The 26099-nt window shown below is 43.0% G+C and overlaps 1 protein-coding gene across 2 annotated transcripts; it reads right to left on the bottom strand.

Moving 5' to 3' along the window:
* On the bottom strand, positions 1-26082 carry LOC146507577 (aldehyde dehydrogenase, mitochondrial-like). Of its 2 annotated transcripts, none has more exons than XM_085176703.1 (13): positions 25948-26082; positions 21861-21965; positions 14592-14732; positions 13544-13623; positions 13308-13419; positions 10710-10838; positions 8508-8621; positions 5105-5207; positions 4666-4850; positions 4415-4579; positions 3476-3633; positions 3081-3195; positions 1-352 (listed from the first exon to the last, which is right to left on the bottom strand). In XM_085176703.1, exons 1-13 carry the CDS (start codon positions 26062-26064, stop codon positions 320-322), a joined length of 1557 nt encoding a protein of 518 aa, XP_085032829.1. In that variant the 5' UTR covers positions 26065-26082; the 3' UTR covers positions 1-319. The 2 variants fall into 2 exon arrangements, with proteins under 2 accessions (XP_085032829.1, XP_085032828.1); XM_085176702.1 differs by lacking the exon at positions 1-352 and adding an exon at positions 413-759.
* Between the last annotated feature and the right edge of the window lie 17 nt (positions 26083-26099).

Below are 26099 nucleotides of genomic sequence, written 5' to 3' on the forward strand. Positions count from 1 at the left end.
TGACTCAAATCAGTTTATTATGAAAAATGAGAGAAAGGTCCACAGACCTTGGTCTCTACATACAATACGATCAAATTCTGATTCTAGTCTTTGATCTGAGCCATGACTGAAAACTGTAATTGAGTTTGGTGATTTCATTCACTAACATATTTCACTGAGATCAAGCTTTAAGTGGGGAGGTGATTTTTTGAATCCACAGCACAGATTCCACCTCGCTTCAGCAGGTTTGTACTGTTTGTGTAACAGAGGGCAGTTTCTCCGTCTGACATCTTCTCAGCAGCTTTTTCAGTCAGCTGTCGTCCCGTCTCACTGCACACGTCTAAGAATTCTTTTGCAGCACCTTGATGGTCACCTGAAAGCACGAGCAGGTTGTCAACATGTAAGAAATACACTGCATCACAGGGTACATCACATTTACTGTCATTATGTTACTAAAGCATTACAAAACCTACTGTGATGCCCTCGGTGATAAAGAGAACAAAAGATCAATAAATACATCAGTAAGATTTTAAAAAAGTCAAAAGCAAAGGCAGAAGTCTCTCGAGTACAGCGACTGGACGTGAGTGTGTGTGCAGGTGGACAGATGGCTTTCACAGCTCGTGGCAGAAAGCTGTCCCTCAGGTGGGGCTTTCTATGTAACCGTGACCTCGATGCAGCGATGAACAGTCCTGGGAGAGTGGGGTCAGCAGCAATACCACTGGCCTTCCTTTGTAAAAAGCTCTGAGCAAACGGGGGGAGAGTCCAGCCCTCTTCAGTTTCCTGAGGAAGAAGAGGCTTTGTGGAGGCCTTGATGTTATCCCCTCACTGCCCTCGGATGAGGAGAGGTGGGTGCTCTGTCCTCCTGGACCTCCTGTAGTCGACTATGACCTCCTTGGTCTTGCTGGTGTTAAGCAGCAGGTTGTTCAACAAACAGGTAGAGCTGCTCCTCTCATTGTTTGGTATAAAACCCACCACGTTTGTGTCGTGTTTGAGGAGTGCATCGCTGTCCCATCCGTACTGTGACCTAATATTATATTTAATATTAAAGGATGACTCTGTTATGTCCTGTTTATGGTGCAGAAACATTCCCAGTTATCAAATCTGTGACACAAATATTTGTAACTCAGTCTGAACACAATAAAATTATTCTTTATGGGTTTGACAACGATCGATTTTATGACTTAATCCTTTCTAACTTACTGCATAATAACAACTAGGGCTGATAACTGAGCCTAATTAAACGCTCAGCTGATATTACGACCCTGATTAGAAGACCGAGTTTAAGATATGCAAGGCCGAGCCTTTCCTCTGTAATCACTGAACGATTGATCGTTTTCTGATCAAAACTGTGATTTCAGACAGCGCGATCATGTGACGGCCAAAGCTGCGGTTTTTTGCTCCTGACTGACTGACCCAGGATCTGTAGTGTTGTTTATTTAGCAGAACCAGAAGACAGTTAGGAGGCATAACACACTGTGACATGGTGTCTCACCAAATACGGTTTTTGTTGTATTTTACTTCACTGTAACTTCACATAATAAAAGATTTATTCAGTCAAAAATGGTCCTTTTAGTTCTTCGTTTGTAATAACTGTCATTGGTCAAAAACTGAATGTACCTGCGTGTTCCTTATTAATAAATACATTTGAAACCACTTTAGTTTTCGTCATAGAGTAATCGCATTTATTGTTTTGATGAAACGACGTCATTTTCTGTCATGTTTGTAAATGTTACTGTACGCTGTGAATTTTGTGCTGAAAATCATGAGTTGAACTGAAATCAGAATATCTGCCAGAAAAATCATAATTAGATCCTTTCTGAGACTCACACGCTCTCCCTGTATCAGCCTCTGAGGCACACAGCCCACTTTGATCTTAAACAGTGTGAAAAAGAAAGAAATCTGTCAGCTTGACTCTTTGGACTTAAACTGGAAGAAATAAACGTGTAAAATACAAGTTACACATGCTGTAAGACGCATGTGTAGACGTGGTGGCAGCTCATTGTTCAGACTGACCATTTTTTGGCTGTTGTAGTCATAGAGATTTCTATATACTGCAGAGGGTTTATTGGAGACATAATTAAGTGTTTTGCAAGTTGAATTTTTTTGGTACTAAATGACAAAAATTTGGCTTTTTTGTCATTTTTGGGGGAAAACAGCAGCTGACAGCACTGTACACACCGATAGACTGGTGCGTAATAAGCAAACAAATAACACAGAAAACAGAGATTTCTGATGGGAGCCTGGTCTCGCAGCACACAGATAGAGCTGTGCGGTTTTATCGTGGTGGCATCCAAAGTAAGAGGGAATTCAATGTTTTTCAGACGTGTGGTGTTGGTCTTCTTTTGCTGCTGGTTCAGGGAAGTTTGGTTGGAGGGTGACGATGTGAGATGTCGGCTTCCTGCACCCAATGGGATCCGTGTTTGCATCTTTTTACGCGATCTGTTTACCTGCTCTTTAATCGTTTGCTGTTTTGGCTTTTTGTTGGTCGTTGAAATGGTTTGACGAGCTTTGAGCTGAGATTCGGACGTTTCTGTGGATTCCACACACGTCTATATTTACCAGATCCTCCGGGACATCACGATAAACTAGATGGACATTTTTATACTATATTCCCTCCTATTTATAAACCATATTTATTATAGTATGATGCAACCAACATTCCTACCTCTGGTCTCGACCTCTTACCACTGATTACACTGCACCTTACAGCAGGTATAACTTGTTTACAACTGTATCTGTGTGTCTTTTATTCCTTTATCTTATAGTCTGCCTCTCACCCCTGCTCCTGGTTCAAATAATTGAAATGCATTGTGGGAGATGTAGTTTGCAGTCACTGTGCTTTTGAGCAGTATACAGTAAACTTATTTTAAGACAATCTTGCACAATCACTCGCAGGTCACATAAAATGATGTGGCGTTCCACATTTGGCTGGCGGGCCTTGAATTTGGCACATGTGATCTAAGGCTCAGAATAAAGGCAAAGCTAATGATAACCTCACCTATGAATCTCAGCTTAAAGATATGAGATTTTAGCCAAGCATACATGCCAACACGGAGCCACCTATTCAAAGGCTGTAAGCACCAAACGGCAGCAGTGATTACCGTTTTAACTTCTGTGTAGTTGTCCAGGCCGTACTGGCCCAGCTCTCGGCCGACACCTGAAGCCTTGTAGCCTCCAAACGGAGCCTGAGCCCCAAACACGTCGTAGCAATTAATCCTGCAGAAGAACACACACAGGAACAAACGCTGATGTTAAACATGGCCTGAATGAATACTGAGCTACAGCAACACAGTGTGGACAACCAGTGATGACGCATGGCTGCGTGATGTCCTCCAGCAGCTGGATTTGTAGGTGTTTGGAAAGTGCAGCTACACAAATAACTGAAAACCCTTATTAGAAAAGTCAGTATCCCCCCTCATGTTTCAGGACAGAGAGTTCAACTTTTCCCTCCTCTGTGAATGTTTGCACATTAGTGATCCTATTAATCTGTCCTTACCAGACTGTGCCAGCACGAAGTCCACTGGACACATAGTTGGCCTTATCGATGTCCTTAGTAAACACGGCGGCTGCAAGCCCATATTTTGTGTCGTTGGCTCTCGTCACGACCTCCTCGAGGTTTTTAAACTTCAAGATTTGCATCACTGGACCAAAAATCTGCAAAACAAGAGAGACACGAAAGCAAAAAAGTATTTTAGAAACATCAACAGTAAGAAATTACCAGGTGTGTGTGTGTGTGTGTGTGTGTTAATTGCACGCTGTAAAAGCCCCAGGAAGGCCACGTTTACGCTCTCAGCAGCCACGTCTGGAGCTTTGCATGGTACCACACTTTAATCCTGTGAGCACTCCACAGTGACCCTCAGATGTTTGTGAAGCCAGACTGCACCAGTGGCAACAGACTGACACCTGAATTAAGATGAATCCAATTCAATTAGAGTCTATTTATGTAAACAATCCAGTCAGATCACAACAACAGTCGCCTCAAGGTGCTTTATATTGTATGGTAGAGCCTACAATGATACAAAGATAACAGAGAAATCTCATATGACCCCCTATGAGCAGCACTTTGGTGACAGTGGGAAGGAAAAACTCCCTTTTAACAGGAAGAAACCTCCGGCAGAACCAGGCTCAGGGAGGGGCGGGGCCATCTGCTGTGATTGGTTGGGGGTGAGGGGAGGAAGACAGGATAAAAGACATGCTGTGGAAGAGAGACAGACGTGAATAATAACAAAGGATTAAATCCAAAGTGTGGTGTAAACACATGCTGAGTGAAAAAGAAACAGTGCATCATGGGAAATTCCCAGCAGCCCTGTTGCAAATTAAGTGGGGAGGGTGAGTGTGTTTGTCCTCACAGTGTAGCTTTACATGATTTTGTCTGGACTACTAGAGTACACTGATATAAAACAGTTACAGTTATAATGGTTATTTTCCTTCCTACCTCCTCTCTGGCAATGGTCATGTTGTCCTGGACATCTCCAAACACAGTAGGCTGGATGAAGTATCCTCTGTCTGCAGCTATTCCTCCTCCACACATCAGCTTGGCTCCTTCTCTCTTCCCGCTGCTGATGTATCCCAGGATCTTGTTGAATTGCTCCTGATCTATCTGGAGAGTTTATTGGAAGAAAGGGCATCGATTATATGTGACGGTGCAAAGTACTCGACTCTGGGAACAACAGACTTTATGTGTACCTGAGGTCCCTGCTCTGTCTTAAGGTTAAAAGGATCTCCTACAACTCGTTTCTTGGCTCGCTCCACACTGCGCTCCACAAACTCGTCGTACACATCAGCTTGGACATACGTTCGAGAGCCAGCACAGCAACACTGGCCTTGGTTGAAAAACAGAGCAAAGTGGGACTGCTCCACAGCGTACTCCACTGAATCAGGGAAGAAACAGAAAAACTTTAACTGGAGACAATCTTAAAACAGAAGCAACACTACGATTCTTAGACTGTCCAGTGGTAACATTATAGCTGCCACAAAGCAGAAGACTTTTATGCATCCAGCTGCTCAGTCCTAATAAGGCCTCAAAGTTTACACAAAGATGGGAAAAAGTGTCTTCAACAATAGGATACAGATTTCTAAACATACTATATTCAGTGTGTACTGCAAAGGAAGTCAGAGGACGTACTGTCAGCATCAGACAGGATGATGTTGGGGCTCTTTCCTCCCAGCTCCAAAGTGACTTTCTTCAGGTTGCTGCTGCCTGAAGCCTGTTGGATCAGATGACCCACCTGACAGACAGGAGGAAAGGCAGAGCTATATTCAACACTGCTACTTATGATGTGAGCATTAAAATTCACCAGGCGTGTGGATTAAAACATACGCTGTCAATTTTGCAGAAAGAAATTACTCAACATTTTTCCCGCTTTCTAATCAAAATGCAAAATTTCTCTTTTGGCTGCTTGTTCACTCACTCAGACCCGTGCTTGTCAGGCATTATTTCCAAAGGAGATTTCTTTTGGGTAAGTTGCGTAACACTTACCTATGAATCATTCAAGAATAAAAAAAAGACACTTAACATTGTTCTCATTTCTTTTACTTGACTCTACAAATCTAACAAAGACCTGCATCCACAGTACAGACCCAGGTCTTTGCACATAAAGCAGGTAATGGATGTGTGGCTGCTCTGAATTAGCGGTGAGTATATGTACGATGATAATAAAGAGCTATTCTATTCTAGAATATCACAGAAACATCTAAACAATACTTGTTGACCATAATGACCAAATGAAACTGTTTTGTTTTCCTGTGTATCCAAGTCTAGCTTTGTATTTCTGGCACTCCATCAACAAAGCTGTGTTTGAGTGAAGTCCTGCCTATGAGTCTGCATTTTTGGTCGTCATCCTGCCGGCTTCACATCGTCACATGACATCCTGCTGCTATCCTTTGGTTACACATCACCCCTGACACTCGTCTCCGCCCACTCCAGCCTGCCTGCACTCTCTTCTTCCCCCCTCTTGTGAACCGTCTGTTGCTTTGGTGGTTGGACTCCAGGTATTTAAACTCGTCTACCCTCAGAACCTCCATGTTTCCCTCCATGTCCCTCTCATTCCCTCATTGCTTCTACCGACTTTCATTCTTCCTCCAGCACATACTTAAACCTCTGCAGGTCCTCTTCCACCTGTTCCCTGTCTAACATCAGACTCCTTCCTGAACTCTTCAGGCCATCAAGTCAGTACCTCCCTTGGTAGGTAACACAGCCAGTCACCAACAGCTCAGTGCCCTTGTTGCATATCTGGTCAGTGATGGATATGGTATGATGCATAGGGTTACACTACTTGCTACTGACAGGCAAATTTAGCCCCACTCATTTCTGCTCACCACTCACTCTGTCTGCTCATTCTGAAGCCACTAAAACTCATCACAGAGTCGGTAATGATGTTTGTCAGCCACGTCTCTGTCAGGCACAACAGGCTGCTCTCCCAATACAATTTCTGTTAAAGGGATGGTTGGCTCAGCAGAGCTCTGACTGTTTGTCAGCCTGGCTACAGTGCTGAAGAGAAACCTGGGGTTGTTCTTATTTTCTTCAATCAGTGATGAGTAGTAAGCTGTTCTGGCTTTGCGGAGGGCTTTCTTATAAAGCAACAAACTATTTCTCCAGGCTAAATGATGATCCTCTAAATTTGTGACACGCCATTTCCTCTCCAGATTACGAGTCATCTGCTTTAGGGTACGTGTTTGAGAATTATACCACGGGGTCAGGTACTTCTGATTAGAGACCTTAGTTTTCACTGGAGCTACAGTATCCAGAGTCGTACGTAGTGAGGAGGTGAAATTATTAACAAGATAATCGACCTCTGTTGGGGTAGCGTTCAGATAGCTGCTCTGCTCTGTGTTGGTACAGGGCATTGACGATGATAACAGTGGCTGGATTATATTCTTAAACTTAGTTACAGCGCTTTCAGAAAGACATCTACTTTGATAAAGTCTACTCTCCACTGCTGCGTAATCAATTATTGTAAATGTAAATGTTATCAGGAAATGATCAGACAGGAGAGGGTTTTCAGGAAACACTGTTAAATGTTCAGTTTCTATGCCATATGTTAAAACAAGATCTAGAGTGTGATTAAAGTGGTGGGTGGGTTCTTTTACATTTTGAGAGAAACCAATTGAGTCTAACAACAGATTAAATGCCATGTTGAGGCTGTCATTTTTAGCATCTACATGGATGTTAAAATCAGGTTTTCTTTTCGAAAGTAAGTAAAAGGAAAAAACAGCGGCCAACAGGCTGTAAACAACGTAGACTTGTGCGTAACAAGCAAGAGAGTTTAAATGGGCTGGTTCTCCCCACCTGTCATCAAAGGGAGTTTTTGCACCTGTAACTGACTACTGCCGTGTTGTTTTGCAGGTATCTGCGGCTGCATTTGGAGTCTCCCTTTCAGGGGACAAACTTCTGAGGCTGAATGCTGTGCGATCGAGTAATGCTGCCTGTGGTCACTGCTGCTACGACTGCTAATTCATTTGGAAAACAAGTTTAAATTACGAGCATTACCAATAGTTGCACACACAATGGCAAAGCTTCGGTTTCCTCTCCTACAGCAGCTTTTGACCTTATTTTCATCAATGTATATCACCTGAAATGTTTAGAACAGAGCTCCACATGTTTTGGGCATTTACACACATGTTCATTATTGTTATGCAGTCTGAACGCTCTCTGCCTGAGTCCATCTAAAATGCTCCTCTCTGACAGGACCCAGCAAATCTTTCATTTTTAGCGTTTGTAAGAACAATGGCATAAATGTTTTATGCTTTAATGTTTCACAAACTAAAAGTGAAGCTTGCACTCTAGAAGCCTTATGTCTTCTAATTATGTATATCAGTGTTTATAGACATGTTCAGCCTTCTGATTCTGTGGTGGACTCATTTAAACTTCTCCTTTTTATGTTGCTGCAGAAACAAACTAAAGTAAAAGCCGGCCTACAGCACATTGTTGGGCCATGGTCACTTTCTGCTCCATATCATGTTTGGCTTCAATCACATAGCCCGACAGCTGGTGCAGAATAAGAGGGTTTGAATATTTTGACTTGTTTTTAGTTTTCCAGCCCCTCGTGCCAATAATTCCTTCCGTCCATCTTCTTCCACTTATCCGGGGCCAGGTCGTGGGGCAGCAGTCTGAGGAGAGAAACCCAGACCCCTCTCTCCCCGGCTCCAGCTTATCCGGGGGAACACCAAGGCGTTCCCAGGCCAGCTGAGAGATATAATCTCTCCGGCGTGTCCTGGGTCTGCCCCGAGGCCTCCTCCCGGTGGGACATGCCCAGAACACCTCACTCAGGAGGCGCCCAGGAGGCATCTTTATCAGATGCCTGAACAACCTCAGCTGGCTCCTTTCGATGTGGAGGAGCAGCGACTCGACTCTGAGCCCCTCCCGGATTAGCTGAACTCCTCTCTGAGGGAGAGGCCAGTTGGAGGAAGCTCATTTCTGCCGCTCGTTCTTTCGGCCATGCCAGTAATTATTTATGAGTTTTAGCAAACATACAGCATGTTACTGTCCAAACAACAACTCATGGCACAAAAGGCAATAACTGTCGTACCTCTGTGGAGCCAGTAAACGCCACCTTGTCGACATCCATGTGCTTTGCAATGGCAGCGCCAGCTGTTGGTCCCATGCCAGACAGGATATTCACAACACCTTCAGGAAAACCCACCTGCAAACAGAACCAAAGCTTAGTAAAACCTTTTTTGTGTTTACAGTCACATCAAAAATACATTACTCTCTCTTTCAATTCTAAAATTTAACACATCAGGACATTTTTTAAATCATGTAGTCCTCACCAGGTCCAACAACAATACACAATCTGTTAAACCTCGTCATTACTGATCTCCCAAAACTGAAACAAAACGCAGCAGCAGTATGAAGGACGTCCCAACGGTTCAGCAGCAAGTCGCAGCGATGGTTTCTCTGTGAATAATCTCTCACATCACCCCCTGAGGAATTTTACTCGCTCTTCTTTACAACAATACTTTAGTTCATTGAGCTTTGTGGGCATGTGTTTATGCACAGCTCTTTGAGGGTCCCACACAATATTGCAGTTGTAGTCGTTTCTGTTGTAGATTTCCTGCTGTGCTGGGATCCTCGTCCTGCTGCTCGATCCATTTTGGCTCACTGACAAATGGCCGCACATTTGACTACTGAGGTAGTTAAAATAAGCTCTCCAGTGTCCTGGCCCCTCTGGTAGATGACATTAAGCCTAATTCTGCTATGGGATGGCTGTTGGAGAGCATTCCTCCCTATAGTGGTACCAAAGGTTGTATTCCAGCTTCCGAGGAAATCACACCTCCCAGACTACAGTGTGTGCCAGCGCTGGAGAGGAGATTCCTCTCTCAGTCTGGGCTGGGTGGGAGTTTGCTCTTTGTCACCAGTGGCTCATGATTTCCTGGATTGAATCCCATCTCTCAGAGAGGTCGTTTTCCACAGCCATGGGGCAACACTCCTCGGCCTCTGCCCACATTCACTGTGGCGTTCCTCAAGGATCTGTGCTCGGCCCAGTTCTTTTTTCCTTGTACATGCTGCCGTTGGGATTAATATTTAAAGAATATAACGTTTCCTTTCACTGCTACGCCGACGACATACAAATTTATTTCCCTTTGACATCGGATGTTTCTACTTCTCTGCGAGCCCTATTTGACTGTCTAAGTGAGGTCGAAACTTGGTTATCACTCTCTCACACTGAACCAGGATAAGACAGTTTCAGTTTTTGATAGTCACACCCCGCTGGAACAACTATCTGATGCCTTATCACGCTCTTATCACTTCCAGATTAGACTACTGTAATTCCCTCTACTCGGGCCTCCCACCTTCCTCTATTCACCGGCTCCAGTTAGTTTGAAACGCAGCTGCGCGTCTCTTAACTGGTACTAGAAATTATGCCCACATCACACCAGTTTTAGCCAACCTACGTTGGCTCCCTGTTGATTATCGTATCAATTTCAAAAATTCTCTTGCATACCTTTAAAATTTTAAACAATTTGGCTCCCAGCTATCTATGCAAACTCCTCCATTTGTATTTCCCTAATAAGGCATTTGATCTTCCAATCAAACGCTCCTGACGCAACCAAGGTCTTGTCTGAAGTCCAGACTCTGGAGTAACCTCCCTCCTTACATTCGTTCCTCCGAGTCCATCCAGTCTGGCTTTTGATTCAAACTAATGTTATTTTGTTGCTAGTTATGTTTTTTTTTACCCATATTGTTCATATTGTTTCCTGCCCTTTTAACTGTTTCTTTTTTATTCTGTCTCATGCTATTGCTCTGACCGACTGTGAAGCACTTTGGGCAACTTTGTTGTTTATTATGTATAGAAATAAAATTTGATTTGAATTTCAAGGCAGCAGCCAGGGGGCAGAGGGCTTCAGGTTCAGCGAGCTCAGGATCTTGTCTCTGCTTTTTGCTCATGATGTGCTTCCTTTGGTTTCATCCAGCTGCAGCAGACAGCTTGCAGTGGGGCTGTTTGCAGCGCTGCATCTCTGCGCTGGCTTTGGAGCAGCTGGTGTCCACAGAGGAGGTGGCTGGCTGACTATGTTGCAGTTTCCGGGCCCAGACCAGGTTAAGATGCACAAAAATATTTATGGATATTTTGGGGACTTCTTTTGATTTTACAACACATTTCTCTACATTATGTAACAAGATTTCACAATTTAAGTTCATAACAAAGAAAAAGACTGAAATACTGATGTCGACGTTCCTCTGTACTACATTTGTGAGGACTAATACTTTGCGATTACAATCTGAAACATACCTCTTTGATAAGGCTGGCTACATAAAGCGCAGTGAGCGGCGTCTGCTCTGCGACCTTCATCACCACAGTGTTACCAGTTGCCAGGGCAGGGCCAAGTTTCCACGCCTGCATCAGCAGAGGGAAGTTCCACTGCAGGAGGAGACAATTATAAGTAAAGATCATTTGACACTTCACCTATAAAATATCCACATCCTGCTTCTATTAACGCTTCTGTGACAAAGGAAATCAGCCATATCGTTTCTACTAGTGATGGGATTTCCGGCTCTTTTTAGAGAACCGGCTCTTTCTCTTTATATTTTAAAAATATATACGGTGGCCCCCTACAGACAAAACACGTACAAACTCCAAAACACATTTCTAGCTTTAACTGAACTTCCAGAGCTACTAGATCACTAAAATTACACAATTGAAAGCATGTGTGTATTGTTTGTGTATTTATACACAGGCACTCATATATATATATATATATATATATATATATATATATATATATATATATATATATATACTTACATTTACCTGTTACTACCACACATCAAATCCGGTCGTTGGTACTTGCTGGCTTGTGTAGCCACTAGGTAACAAAAGCTCAACACTGCGCTGAGCATCCTGGAGCACTTCTGTTGTGTTTTGGAGTTTGTACGTGTTCTCACAATTTTCTGTAATTAATTGCGATTAATCGCAATTACTGATCAATAGCAGAGTTGCAGTTACTTTTTTTTTTTCAACCTTTAATTGAACCTCCTAAGACCCGAACTCTTTCGTGGCATTAATTTTAATTTCTCTTTGATATTTGGGCTGATTGGAAGCTGATGACTGTAAAAACAAAGAATTATCTGATTTTTTATTAACTGATTTTTGGTTCTGAGAAAAATGAAATCAACATATGAAGATGTAGTTTTAAATTTCAATAGAACAGTGGCAGGATGATGTCTTCATAAGTGGATATCAGGCTGTTGTAGAGTAAAATTTAGTATTTTGGTAGACAACCCAAAATGTGATGTCCACATTTGAAAACGCCATGTTCTAGGAGGTTAAGCTTGTAACTGACATTTATTCAATATAGTGAAGTAAATGCAGGATAAACACAAAGAATGTGTTTGAGTTTGTACGTGCTTTGTCTCTAAGGGCCACCGTAAATATACTTTTATTTATTCACTCCACATAAAATGTAATAAATAAATCATATAATACAAAAATCAACTATTAACTATTTAAATTTTCAGCTTTTTCCTTTTAAACAAATTTAAAATGAAACAACACAAAACACTGCAAACCACAACATAATAAAACATAAATTAAAATATGCAAAAGATGCACCTTCTCTGTCATGATGAAGGCCTGGGATGATTTTTTGGGAGAGTGTTTTCCTGCTTGGAATTGCATACATATGATTCACTGCATGAATAAACTTTCTGAATCCTTTATCATCCGCAACTGAAAATAGTTGTGGATGATTACTATACCTTTCTAATGTGACGTTGTTGTCCCTGGCTCTCTTACCCCCGCCCCCCCGCTCAGCGCAAGCCCCCTTCTCACGTGAGGAGTGAAGCAGAAAAAAGTGCGACAGAGAGGGTGAGAGAAGGACAAAAAAAGAAACAAAAACAAACCACGGCTCCCAATAAGGAGCCAGCTCACGTTGTTCACTTCAAAGAGCCGTTTCGTTCGCCATCGACACATCAGTAGTTTTTACTATTATCAGGACTTTTGCAGGCTTTAAACGGCCCTTATCTACCAGGAACCAGAGCAGTAGCTGTTGTTTCAGCATTAATATCCAATAATGCTGTATCTGTATAGCTATATCTGGTGTATCGTGGTCTGGCTCAGCTGCAGGGGAGGGGTGGTACACTGGGTTCAGGGGGCAGTGCCAGGGGGGGCTGGCAGGCCTCCCCTATTTCAGTAGCACGCTGGGACCTGGGAGAGAGAGGAGCTGGACGGTCTGCTGTCCAGACGAGCAAACAGAGCCAAAGAGCAGTCTGTGACCCTGCAGCTACTGGAGGCTGGAAAGGGCAGATTATAAATACATCGCTGTGCGTATCTGCAGAGCTCGGCCGAGGATAAAACTACTTTGTGTCTTTCAATCACAGGATAACCGAGTGACTTTTAGCTTGTTACAATTCTGTAGCTGTTACAAAGATACAATCATGTAAAAAAGTCGCACAGCCTCCGTCAGCGCTCAGATTGTTCTTATCAGGACGGAATAAAAACATGACCTGCTCCTTTTTAGGTTTGACCCTCTTCATGTCTGTTGGTGCACGCCGTTCTGCACAGCACGCCAAACTGTGACCGAGTGCAGAACCTGTTTTATCAGCAATAACTTAAAGTGATACAGAAATTATGATGTCATCAGTTTCTCATCTCACTGGACTTTTCTTCAGTCAAGTCTTGAAATTTTTTTAGATGCAACTTTTTAAACGTAAGCCACGTTGCCATGGTAACCCTTCCAAAACAGGTCATACTTGCTCCTTTATCTCTTAATCATGATGTCATAACTTAGCGTTTCACATGCCCGCTGAGGCATTCATTTCATGCCACAGAGGTCACAGGTCACTGTGGAAATATGTGAAGCATCTTTCTTCTTCCTGCCTACTTCCTTACCGGTATGATCTGTCCACAAACTCCGATGGGTTCATGTCTAGTGTAGCAGAAATAATCTCCATCGATGGGGATGGTCTTTCCCTCCCACTTGTCGGCCCAGCCTGCATAATATCTACACAACAGAAGTGGATTCACACACTGTGGGGTTGGATAAGGCAGCTGAATGCTCCAGTAAGAAATAACAAGGAAATGATTGCACTTTGAAATGCTCTAAAACTTTGTTGTGCGTTTGTTACCTGAGAACTTTCACTACTGTGGGCAGATCCACTGCATAGGCAACAGCATAGGGCTTCCCATTGTCAAGGGTCTCAAGCTCCTGTGGAAACACAACAGTTTCACATGGTATATAAAACATTGAAATAACAAAAGTGCAACATCATGAGGCTGCAAATGTCGTGTAAAGGAACAATGACTAATGCTGCGTTTGTGCTATCTTTACAGGCTGCAGGGAGCGGCTGCAGATAACAGCAATGCTATCCAAGCTGCAGTCAATCATCACACCCTGATGTGTGAACACAACAGATCACAGTAAACGATAAAACAGTCCAGTGTGCCACGGGAACACGGGCTTCTTAAGGAAGTATTTCAGAAATGAGAGCGCACAGAAAAAATGACACTTGTGCTTTGTACTTTTTCATAATTGAAGTGAAAAATAAAGAACATTTGCTCTCGTGACCAGATGGTTGTAGAGAAACTGTTGTCACATTGGCTTGTAGAATATTTTCCCAGTAATCCGATCATTTATTCCAGTTAGTTTGTTGAGTCACAAACTTCATTCTGAACGACAGCTCTTTAAATCCCATCATTATGATGTCTGACACTAACACAGCATAGCGGTGGATGTAACGACGCCAGTGTGCGCTACATTCTCAGTCCCAAGATCTGGAAGACGTCTAAAAGTTATTTCTGGAGATCAAGGTGCTACCAACTCTTCTCACAAGAACATTCAAAGTTTTATGATTGCAAATATAGGTAATGTATCAACGAAGATTAAATGTCTGCTCGTGCGGTCGCCGGTTTAGCTCAGTGCGCTGAGCGAGCGGCCACATGCCATACGGCTGAGGGCGGCCCCTTCTCGCTCTGCCCCGCGCTTTCCTGTCATTTCTTCACTGTGTCCATCAAATAAAGCTGAAAAATGCCAAAAGATATATTTACAAAAGTTTGCTCATGCATGACTATCTCAGAAAAAGCCAAATATTTCCATCACATGACTGAGGTCACGATGGACACAGAGAAGTAAAAGAAAAGCTGCTTTCAGAGTTTCAGCCTTTAATAATCACTCACAGCGAGGTACGCAGCATCTCTCTCTATAGCATCAGCCAATCTGTTCAGCAGCAAGCCACGATGAGAGGCATCCGTCCGTCGCCACGGTGATCCCAACCTGAAGGCATTACTTGCTGCTTTCACCGCCTTCTCCACATCTGCCTGGAAAGACAGCAGTGCAGGGTTAGCCGAGTTAGCTAGGAGGTGTTTATAAAGTAATACAGCATCACTGGGTAGGGCCAAGAAAAGCCAAATGAAGGAATTCATGTGCATTCAAATTGTGGTCAGAAGACAAAAACCTTCAATTAAGGTACAAAGAATAATTCACCTCTTTTGATTGATCCGTCAATATTCATATGATACTGTAAATCAGCGGTCCCCAACCCCCGGGCCTCGGACCGGTACCGGTTTTCAGTGTTATTTTGTTATCGTTTTTATCGTTTACTCGGTTTTCCTGGGTCTTTTCACGTGTGTTATGAATAAATCTTCTTTTTTTCAGTACCGGTACTAGTTTTATTTTGTTGTATTTATCCGCGACACCTTAAAGGCCGGTCCATGAAAATATTGTCGGGCATAAACCGGTCCGTGGCGCAAAAAAGGTTGGAGACCGCTGGTGTAAATATCCATAACGAAAGAAAAAACATTTACAATCAAATAGAAAAGACAAAATTGAGACTAATACAGATTTATATAGTGCCAAATCACAACAACAAAAGTCTCAGGACACTTTATGTTGTAAAGTAAAGACACACAGAAACAACAACCATCAAACGACCGCCTTTGAGCAAACACCCGGCAGAACCAGGCTCAGGGAGGGGCAGCCATGGACGGGAGTGTGGGGAGTAAGGACCCACATCAGCTGATTCAGATTGGTGGCAGTTTTCAGTTTTATTTGTCATATGCACGTTAGCACAGGGTCAACATTGCAATGAAATGTGTTTGACGAGCAGCAGTCACTCAGCAGCATGATACAGTAGGAGAAATTATAATAAAATATAATAAAATAAAATATAAAAATAGTTAGGAGCTAAATATTAGAGAGACATGGTAAAAGAGAAAAGATGACTAAATATATATGTATCTATAAATATAAATATATGTACACTAGTGATTAAATAAGAAAATCTTGAAGAGAAATATGACGGAGGGCAGATGGGATATTGCACAGGAATGAGCAGCAGAAAATTACAGTATTGCACTTTTAGATATAAATATCAATGACAATAAAGTGAAGTGAATGGCAGGAAGCCTCCAGTGATGTGCTCTGCTGCCTTCACCCTCTGTAGTGCTTTACGGCTGCTGGCAGAGCAGCTTCCGTACCAAACTGTGATGCAGCTCGTCAGCAAGCTCTCGACTGCACACCTGTAGAAATTTGAGGTGATGTTGGCGTTCATGCTAAACTTCCTCAGCCTCCTCAGGAAGTAAAGCTGGCGAGCTTTCCTGATAGCAGTGTCTGTGTGAAGGGTCCAGGAGAAGTCCTCAGTGATGTTGACTCTAAGGAACTTGAAGCTGCTGACCCTTTCAACCTTGACACCGTTGATGTGGATGGGCTGGTGTTCTCTGACTGGTCGTTTCCGGTAGTCCACTATCATCTCTCTAGTGTTGCTGATGTTGAGAGTCAGGTTATTTTCCAGGCACCACTCGTACAGCGCCATCACCTCCTCTCTATAGGCCGTCTCATCATTGCCTGTGATGAGGCCTATGATGGTTGTGTCATCAGCAAACTTGATGATGCTGTTGGACTCGTGTTTAGCAACACAGTCGTGTGTGAACAGGGAATATAGGAGGGGGCTAAGCACACGACCCTGTGGCGTACCTGTGTTTAAGATGAGTGATGAGGAGGTGTGCTTACCAACTCTCACCACCTGGGGACTGTTTGTGAGGAAGTTTAGAATCCATCTGCAGATCGGTGTTCCCAGCCCAAGGTCGACGAGCTTCGTGGCAAGTTTTGAGGGGATGATGGTGTTAAATGCAGAGCTGTAGTCGATGAAGAGCATCCTTGCATATGTATTCCCTTTTTCCAGGTGAGTGAGGGTGGTGTGCGTTGCCAGGGCGATGGCATCCTCTGTGGCTCTGTTTGTCCGATAGGCAAACTGAAGAGGGTCCAGTGTGTCAGGGAGGGAGGAGCAGATGTGACCTTTGACCAGCCGCTCCAGGCACTTCATGATGACGGATGTCAGTGCAACAGGACGGTCGTCATTCAGACAGGAGACCACTGATTTTTTGGGAATGGGAATGATGGTGGATGCTTTGAGGGACGTGGGGACCACTGACTGCCTCAGGGAGAGGTTGAAGATGTTGGTGAACACCTCTGCCAGCTCGTCTGCACACACTCTGAGTAGCCGGCCTGGGATGCCGTCTGGTCCTGGAGCTTTGTGAGGATTTACCTTTTTAAAGGTCCATCTCACAGCTTCTGTTCTCAGAGTTAAAGTTGCAGCCTCACTGTCCTCCTGAGGGTAGAGGATCTGCTCTCTGTTGTCTGCATCAAAACGAGCATAGAAGTCGTTGAGCTCGTCTGCGAGAGATGCAGTGGGCTGAACACTGACTGTGTTGACCTTCTTGTAGTCAGTGATGCAGTCAGTCCATTCCACAGTCGCCTGGTGTCAAAGCTGTGGTAGCTGGACTCCACTTTGTCCCTGTAGTCCTTTCTGGCCTTTTTTATGGACTTTCGGAGGTCATACCTGGCTGCTTTATAAGCATCAGCATCCCTGGAGTTAAAGGCAGAGGTCCGCACTTTTAGCTTGGCGCGAACGTCTTTATTTACCCAGGGTTTCTGATTTGGATATATGCGGACAGTGGTTTTTGTGATGATATCATCCATGCACTTTCCAATATATCCAATGACAGAGTCTGTGAGTTCATTGATGTTGCCATCAGCTGCATCCACAAATATCTGCCAGTCAGTTGTCTAAAGCAGTCCTGCAGGACCTCCTCAGCCTCACTGTCCCATTTGTAAATAACCCTGGAAGCTGGTTTTTCCTGTTTCAGTCTTTGTCTGTATGCAGGCAGCAGCAGTATGGAACAATGGTCTGCCTTACCAAAAGCTGGGCGGGGGAGGGGTTTGTAGCACTCTCTGAATGGAGTGTAACAGTGGTCCAATGTTTGATCACCTCTTGTGGGGAAGGAGATGTGCTGATAGTATAGGACAAAAATAGCGACGCAGCTTAGAGCAGGGATGTGGACATTTACTTCTGCACACAAGAGGATGAGATAAACAGGCTCCAGGACAGAAACAACCGCGCTGTGCTGCTAACACAACGTCAGTTCTTTGCAAGCATCTGCTAAGACAGCATGCTAACACTAAGCTAGCCAAGAAGCCAGAGTCAAAGCTGGGTGAATGGCGACCCCAGCACCCTGACCCTTGACCTCAACAGTAACAGGCAGATGAGCAGCTGGGCTGCAGCCTCCCATTCTACCTGTTCACATTTCTACAGCAGAATCACCGTGGTGATCACTTTGTGCTGGTTTTCATTTTTGCTTCATGCAATCAGTAACAGTTTCATTAAATGAAGGCATGCTGTACAAACCCCACTCATAGAGACGATCATATTTAAGCAACATTAATTAACAGTAGCTTCTTTGAAGAAATGGGATCTAATAGACACATTTGGAGGAAGTGATTATTGACGCTAACTCAGGATCAATCAAAGAGAGATCAATAGTACTGAAAGTAGCTGTAAGTAATGACATGTCTGTGAGATGATTATGAATATTTTTAACTGTTAAAATTGTATTTGTGAAGAAATCTGTGAAGTTGTTACTAATTAAGATTAAATGAATACTCAGCTCACCACAGCTCGACTCTGCCTGGATACAGCGCTGAAGAGAAACCTGGGGTTTTTCTTCCAATAAGTGGGGCGACCGTGGCTCAGGGTTGGGAATCTGTAACCGGAAGGTCACCGGTTTGATCCCTGGGCTCTCTGTCCTGGTCGTTGTGTCCTTGGGCAAGACACTTCACCTACCGCCTACTGGTGTTGGCCAGAGGGGCCGATGGCGCAATATGGCAGCCTCGCTTCTGTCAGTCTGCCCCAGGGCAGCTGTGGCTACAACTGTAGCTGCCTCCACCAGTGTGTGAATGTGAGAGTGAATGAATAGTGGAATTGTAAAGCGCTTTGGGTGTCTAGAAAAGCGCTATATAAATCCAATCCATTATTATTAGTAAGATGTCCTATATTTACAGAGGGCTTCTTTTTACAACAATGGACTCCTTTCCAGGCTAACTGACAATCTAAATGAGTGAGATCCCATCTCCTCTCCACCTTACAGGAAAGTTGCTTTAAGGAGTGTTTGAGCATTACAGCAGGGAGTCAAGTACGTCTGATTTTAGGCTCTCTTTGCTGTGAGGATGTAACACTGTTAACCAGATAATCAACTTATTTGGAAGTAGATGATCAGACATAAGTTTTCATGTCAAATGTACACATAAATGTAAAGTCATAAGCACTCCGCATGACTCAGCAGCTTGTTTGTTTGTTCAGATGCAACTTTGCAAACCTCGTCCATGCTGCCACGTTCTTTTTGTTTTATTAGAGAAGAGGATTTCTGCTGGAAAACCTTCCACACAAGCCCCTTTTCACTGTCATGAACTTTAATATTTAACATGCTCACGGACATCTGTAGAGTCTGACATGTATTCTTGGGTTTCTTACAATTGGATCTGAGCAGTGGAGCTCTGATAGAGACGTGACCACCTTCAGGGATTTTTATAAAGCTGCTGGGACAAAATATGGACCAAAAGCCCCCAAAATTCCTAGTTTCTCTTCATATCTTAATGTTCCCTTCATGGATAGATGATCCACGCAGTACTGGCTGTCATAATGGAGTAATGTTTTATCCACCAGGGTAGCAACTAGGTCACATGACTGAAAGCTATGAACACTGTATGATAAAATAAGTTTTCATGGATGCATGTGTTATTTCATAAGAACAAGACTAGAATTTTATTTGAAGTCCACCCTGAGTAGCGTCCCAGTGCCCGTGCATGTTGAAGAGGCAAATGTGTCAGGGCATGCATGCGGTCACGGACTACAAGGCCCCACCGTGTAAGCGTGTTACCGACACCTCTCTTCCAAATGTACTTAACACATGCCAGGTTTGAGACCCAAAAAAACGAGCCAGCACGGAAAACCATCCCCTCGCCAGACAACCAAGCGCTGTCCCTGACTGCAGCCAGTGTGAGAAGGACTCTCGCTGCGGTCGACCCACAGAGAATATACCTGACGTGTGCTCAGAGTCTGTGCTGACCAGCTGACTGATGTCCTAGCAGACGTCTTTAACAAGATGTTAGCGTTCAGGCCAAAGAGTTCAATCTGTGTTTCATCAGACTGGAGATTTTTGTTTCTGTTATGTGACTTTTCCTGAGGAGTGGCTTCCATGTGGAGTGCCGTAGAAATGGCTCCTTCTAGATGATTCACCTCTCTCCAGTCCAACACTGGCGCTCTGTCAGAGTGACCATCACCTCACTGACTAAGACCTTTCTATTGGTCAGATTGGCTGGACAGTCAGTGTCCCGTGAACTCCCATCGAGTCATTGTAGAAACATCTGACAGATAACCAGTGGAAACAGAAAGCACCTGAGCTCAAGCTTGAGTCTCAGGTAAAGGCTGTGAATACTTCTATTATATTTCTGTTTTTCATTTTAAATAGATGTGTATAGGGATGGGTATCGTTTAGGTTTTATCTGATACCGGTGCCAAACCGGTACTTTTGAAATGGTGCCGGTGTTTAAACGGTGCTCAAACCGGTGCTTAAAGAATGGAAAACACAAAATTGGTCCAAAAACCTCATGTTCAGCTGTTTTTTTGTAAAAAGATAACAATGTTAGCCTTTTCTGCAGCTATGGGGCATATATGGTATCACTCTTGGCTGGAAGCAGCTTAATCAATGGAAAAAACACAAACTTTGTCCAAAAACCTCTCATGTTCATTTTAGCCTTTTTGTCCAGGGTGAAGGGAGTATCTGCCATCAAACAAGAAGACAGCCGCATGTAGCTATGATGGTGTTTGCTAGTTCACCTTACATGCATTAATGTAATAACGTGGTTAGCCTACTCAACGTAAATTACACACGAACAACATTAAGCTACCGATGTTGCTAACTCCGGGTCGATAACAGGCACCACACCCGCAGTAGATGTGCTCGGTGTGAGGTCTCGCAGCAAGCTATCAAATACGGCGCATTTCTCGGCTTTTAAAAAAACGCCATGCGTCGCCAGGTGTTTCATCAGATTTGAGGTGTTACCTTCTTTGACAGTATCACAGTATCAGCTTAAAGCACTTGTTGCAGCTGCTGAGTTTGCATCTTTTGCTGTGAAGTACAGCCAGACTTTGACCGCTTCGCCTTGGACATTTTTAATCTGTAGCTCTGCTCTAAAAGAACGTACGTACCTGGACCCGCCTACTATCCTCGGAAACGTAAAATGATTGGCTGGAATCCAAAGTGTATCATTCCATACCAGTTGTTTGCCAACCGCCAATACAAATGTAAGGAAGAAGTGTATCACAGCTCAGGAAAATAAAGCACCGAAATGTGCGCTGCTTTTCGGTCTGGTTACTACCGTTTATGTCAGAACCGGTGCCATCATGGCTCCAGATACCGGTACCCATCCCTAGATGTGTAAGTATATTAAGCAGACTTTTTTCACTCAGTGGAACAAGTGAAGCGCTGTGAATACTTTCTGGATTTCTGCATAACTGTAAGCATGTACTGATTTTAATCACAGAAAGTTTAAAATTACAGACAAGTCATCAGCTACCAGTCACACAGCCTTCTGACACGCAACTGTAGCCATACTGGAGTCCTAAAAATCCTCCACACTATTGTATGTTTTTTACATGGATCTGAGAGTTTGCTCTTCATCAGGTTCATCAGCAATCACTGCTGCTCCCAGTTACAGAGAACACTGTGGTTTTTACAAAGCTCCAATACGAACTAAATATGAACACATAAACATGTACCTACAGTAAGCATGTGGTAAATTCATTATGGTCAGTGCAGCCAGCACTAAGCAGCTGCTCAGTGTCTCAGTTAAATTGCTGAGAACTGGTGATGGTGCAGCCTGAGCCTGCAAGTCTGAGCTCAGGGTTGATGATCCCTCAAAGACTCTGTACGGTTCATCACTTACAAGGTGTAAAAACAGCTGAGCAACAACGTGTCTGTATTTTATCTGGTTACACAGACACACCTCTTTGCTACAGTAACAGTCCCACAGGTTAGTGGAAGAACGTAGACTTTAGATGGTTAACAACGACTGCAGGACATCTTTGTGTGTTTACCTTCACAGACTCTTACCTCATCAGCTTCTGCAACCTGACAGATGACTTCACCAGTTGCCGGATTTATCGTAGGAAACGTTTTCCCGCTCACTGCATCGTGCCACTCATTGTTGATAAAGAGCTGAAACATTAAAAAGGTCAGTACATCATTACGAGTGCAGCGACTCTGATAAAGTAAAACACTCAACACCATTTCCTGTAATGACTGTAAAATACTGATTTCAAGACAGCCAACTGGATTTTTTAATGAAATAAAGACAAAGGTCTTGTTCTGTCAGACTTTAATACCCATTTGCGTATGAAGTCGATGACGACATTTTCCTTTTGTGTCTTTAAATGTAGCAGGATAAAGAGGAACTTCCACTTCTGTGATTTTTAAAAATGAATTTTGTTTTCATTCTTGACTTTTTATTGTGTTCTTAAAGAGCGTACACAAAGTCACAACTGTCATTTACTGGTGTCTAACAGAAACAATGACACTGCGTGTGATATTGTTACCAATTTACCAACTAGCTTCCTAACATTAAGTGTCTCTGGGTAACTGTTGTTGTAATCTGTTGCTCACTAAATAACACAGAACTGAACTGAACTCTTAGCCACAAAGTCCAAACTTGAACACCAGCTAAATGCAGACAGACATGTACTACATCCAGCTGGCAGGTAAACGTTTATACCAAGGCTGCAACGATTCATCACAAAACTTCATCACGAAACTCATCGAAGCCAATTCTTTGTGTTGATGCTGCGTTTAACGCACAGCTCTGACGCGCTCAGTGGTGACGATGGAAACACAACCATAGTTGGGTTTATGACTGAACGATCTCAGCAAATGATCTAATTACGATTTTTCAGGCAGATATCGTGATTTCAATTCAATTCACGATTTTCTTCAAATTAACCTTCAGCACAAAATTCAGGGTACAGTAACACTAACTGTAGTGGCAATTCCTTTGTTTGACAAACCAAACATCCCACAATTAAAAGTCCACAAGCCACTGCTGCACTGAGATACTATTTCGTACGCAGGCAAAAGAAGTCCACTGTCCAGACTTGAAAGTTGCGTTTTTATGGTTTATTTATCCAGTTTGGCAATAACAAAATCCATTTTTTTGTTACTTCCTGCTGCTTCTCCTGCTCTGGTAAACAACCATAGGCCCACCCCAGTGCATGCTGGTCCTATACCAGTCGCTTTATTTATAGAAACAAAATGGCCCTACAGCTCTTACTGACTAATTTAACAAAGTAACATCAAACAAACATTGAAACAAAATATTAACCGACAAATAAACTTGTAAATAAATCCCAAAATATAAGTAAACTAACAACAAACTTTAACTCATTTCAAAATAATAAAAAATAAGAACAAATAGCTCCAACACTAACAAACGTGACAGAAAATGACGTCATATCATTAAAAATAATGCTATTACTCTAATGTAGCAGGAAAACTAAAGGTAAGAAGTGCTTTCAAATGTATTTCTTAATAAGAAACATGCATGTAACTCTTTAACGTTTTTGACCAATGGCAGTTATTACAGATGAGGAACCAAAAGGGCCATTTTTGACTGTCTGAACTTAAAAAATCCTTAATTGTGTGAAGTTAAACAAGCTTGAGAATCAAGTTGAATAATTACTAATTAGAAAAACAAAATTCAACAATTCCAACAAAGGAAAAAAACTCTGCTTTGACCACATCAGTAACACTCCACGTTTCAGCTGTTACCGCGTGTTCTTTACACGCACAGCTGTGGGATGGTCACCGGGAGGGTAGGTGTGGGAGGGTATCGCATACCTGCTGTGGGGAGGTTTGTATTTAGTGACCGTGTAACACACACCTGGCAGTGTAGCGTGTTATTGCATTCGTTACCTCCCGACGTCGTCAGCTGCTCGCATCACTGAGAGCGGGACACAAACGCTGCGGTGATCGTTCAAGCGTCGGTACGAGCTGGTTGTTGAGACTTTAGCACAGTGGCTGTTTCTGGTGCACGTCTGCAGCCTCAAACCCGGAATTCTCCCACATGACCGACGTGCTGCTTTTAAGGGATTAAATCTCAAACTGCGCGTCCGGTTCCGCTGAACACGTAAACATCTCAAAGCGCGAGCGGCCGGCTAATTACGATTGGTTAGCGTGTCCGGTAGCTTCTGATTGGTGAGCGTGTTAGGACGATAGAGACACGTGTTTGTGTGAAATTAATAAATTAATGAATAACACTACAGAGCCTGGCCGTCGCGTGATCGCGGCTATGCGCAGGCATGTGAATAAAAAGTATGACAACATTAATTTCAACAAACAAACTGAAAACACAACAGCAGCATTGATGATGTCAGTTCCAATGTTCTGTGTATTTTTATGTGTAATATCTTTACGTTTGTTGGTAAATAGACTTCAGTGAACAGGGTGTACAAAGGGGTTTTATATAGAATTAAAACATTATCTGTTGTTCAAGTATCTTTACAGCTCTGTGTTACTTACATTATAACCAATCCGCTCCTTTATTATTAAAATATTTTTACAGAACTATTTTAATATTTGCTGCTGTGTTTTTGGCCAACTTACTCTTACAAAAGACATTTTTAATGTTAATGAGATTTTTTTTAACTGCATAAATAAAGGTTATATAAAAGTCACTGCCAAAAACTGATTGTGGCTTCTACCTTGTTACACGAATGTTGTTTGTGGCTCAAGATGACTTTATGTCATCCATGAGGGATGCATTTGACACATGTTTCTCATATTATAGCCCAACAAGTTACTTATAGCAGTTTAAATACCAGAAATCAGTTTTTGTCACAACACCGGCAGCAAGCAGGGGGGAGCCTACATGAGGGCATGGGGTGTACTACACCACGTTTATCAACTTTTGCAAAGTTGTGTTTTAGATTTCATGATACTTATATTTCAATACTTTTTTTAAATAAATAAATAAATAAATAAATAAATAAACAAAAGGTTTTTTTTTCTGCAGACCAATAAAAATGCACTTGGGCCAGTAAACCTCTGTAAAGCACTTTGAGTTTGTGTATTTGATTTGAAATGACCGTACTGGAGATTGTTTATTTGCATTCAAGAAAATTCTTCTTCAAAAACTATAAAAAGATGCAGTTTGTTTGTTGTTTGTTTGGCAGTTGAACTATTAAAACATTGCAGTTTCTAAAATGGAAACCAAAAGTTAGGAGCAGGCTTTTATTGTGAAAAACCTACATTTCTCTCAGTGGAATATTTAGTATTGCTCATTACTGAGACAAAAGTGTTTCTTATCTGATTAATCGATGAAATATTTGATACAATACATGATTACTAAAACAATCGACAGCTGCAGCTCTGCTTTGTACTGAATCAGTCAATGATCAGTGTGACAGGCGTGAGCATTGCGTTTTAAGGCAAAAGACAAGTTACAGGTGATGTTACTTTACGGACTGCAGTAGCCTACCTTTCCTGTTAATGCGAATATATCATTGATTTCATCTTCTTCTCTTTGCTTTAATTTAAAGGTTACAGGGACCGTTCTGATACAAGAAACACGTCTGACCCGTGGATCTTCAGAGAGTCTCCATGAGCACAAGGACAACTTTTAAAGAGAGGAGTTCTTTTGACTTTCTCAATCTTGGCCATCTCCTCCTCTGCGTCCTCCTGCCTGTGAGCTCAGTCACTGCACACCACGCAGCAGGTCTCCGTTACTACAGAGCACTGCGAGGATCTGAGGGAACAGCTCAGCTGAGTGTAGAGTGAGTTTTCACAACAAATACTGGAGAAACAATAATCATAACAAATCTGAGACGTCCCGTACTGGCTGTTTCTGTCGTGCATAGATTAAATCTTCATGATCATGTTGTGAAATCCCACGGACTCAGCGTGGCGCAGCGCTCAGAGTTATGTAAGCTCCAAGTGAAAGCTGAGTGTGACCTGTTGCTGCTTCACTGTTAGCTCTGCGAGCAGCTCCTCTGCATGCAGGCTGCCCTGGAAGCCCAGCACAGCGCAGTTTATACACTTTTATAGCGCTTTAATAGCGCCCCTATCACGCTGTGCGCGCACTTGTTGATTACGCAGTTGGCTAACATCCAACATCTCGTCAGCGCAGCAACAACCGCTGGAGCGACTCTACCTTGTTGTAGTGGACCTCCGGCTGGGTGCTGGGTGCTGGGATGGCGGCTGCAGAGTAGTGACAGACCGGCAGTCGTCTTAGTGTCGGAAGGCTCCGAGAAAGCACCGCGCGAAGCATGATTCCTGCTGCTGAACACCGAGACCTGCAAACGA

This window comes from Neolamprologus multifasciatus, chromosome 11, assembly GCF_963576455.1.
Source record: "Neolamprologus multifasciatus chromosome 11, fNeoMul1.2, whole genome shotgun sequence".
In the NCBI taxonomy this organism is placed as follows: domain Eukaryota; kingdom Metazoa; phylum Chordata; class Actinopteri; order Cichliformes; family Cichlidae; genus Neolamprologus; species Neolamprologus multifasciatus.

What these genes read in the sequence shown, in the direction of transcription:
- LOC146507577 (XM_085176702.1), bottom strand. Translation starts at nt 26,064, where the DNA reads ATGCTTCGCGCGGTGCTTTCTCGGAGCCTTCCGACACTAAGACGACTG. An exon ending in CGTTTACTGGCTCCACAGAG is followed by an intron (nt 5,208 to 8,507) that starts GTACGACAGTTA and finishes CCTGTCTGTCAG; the next exon opens with GTGGGTCATCTGATCCAACA. An exon ending in AGACAGAGCAGGGACCTCAG is followed by an intron (nt 4,580 to 4,665) that starts GTACACATAAAG and finishes TAAACTCTCCAG; the next exon opens with ATAGATCAGGAGCAATTCAA.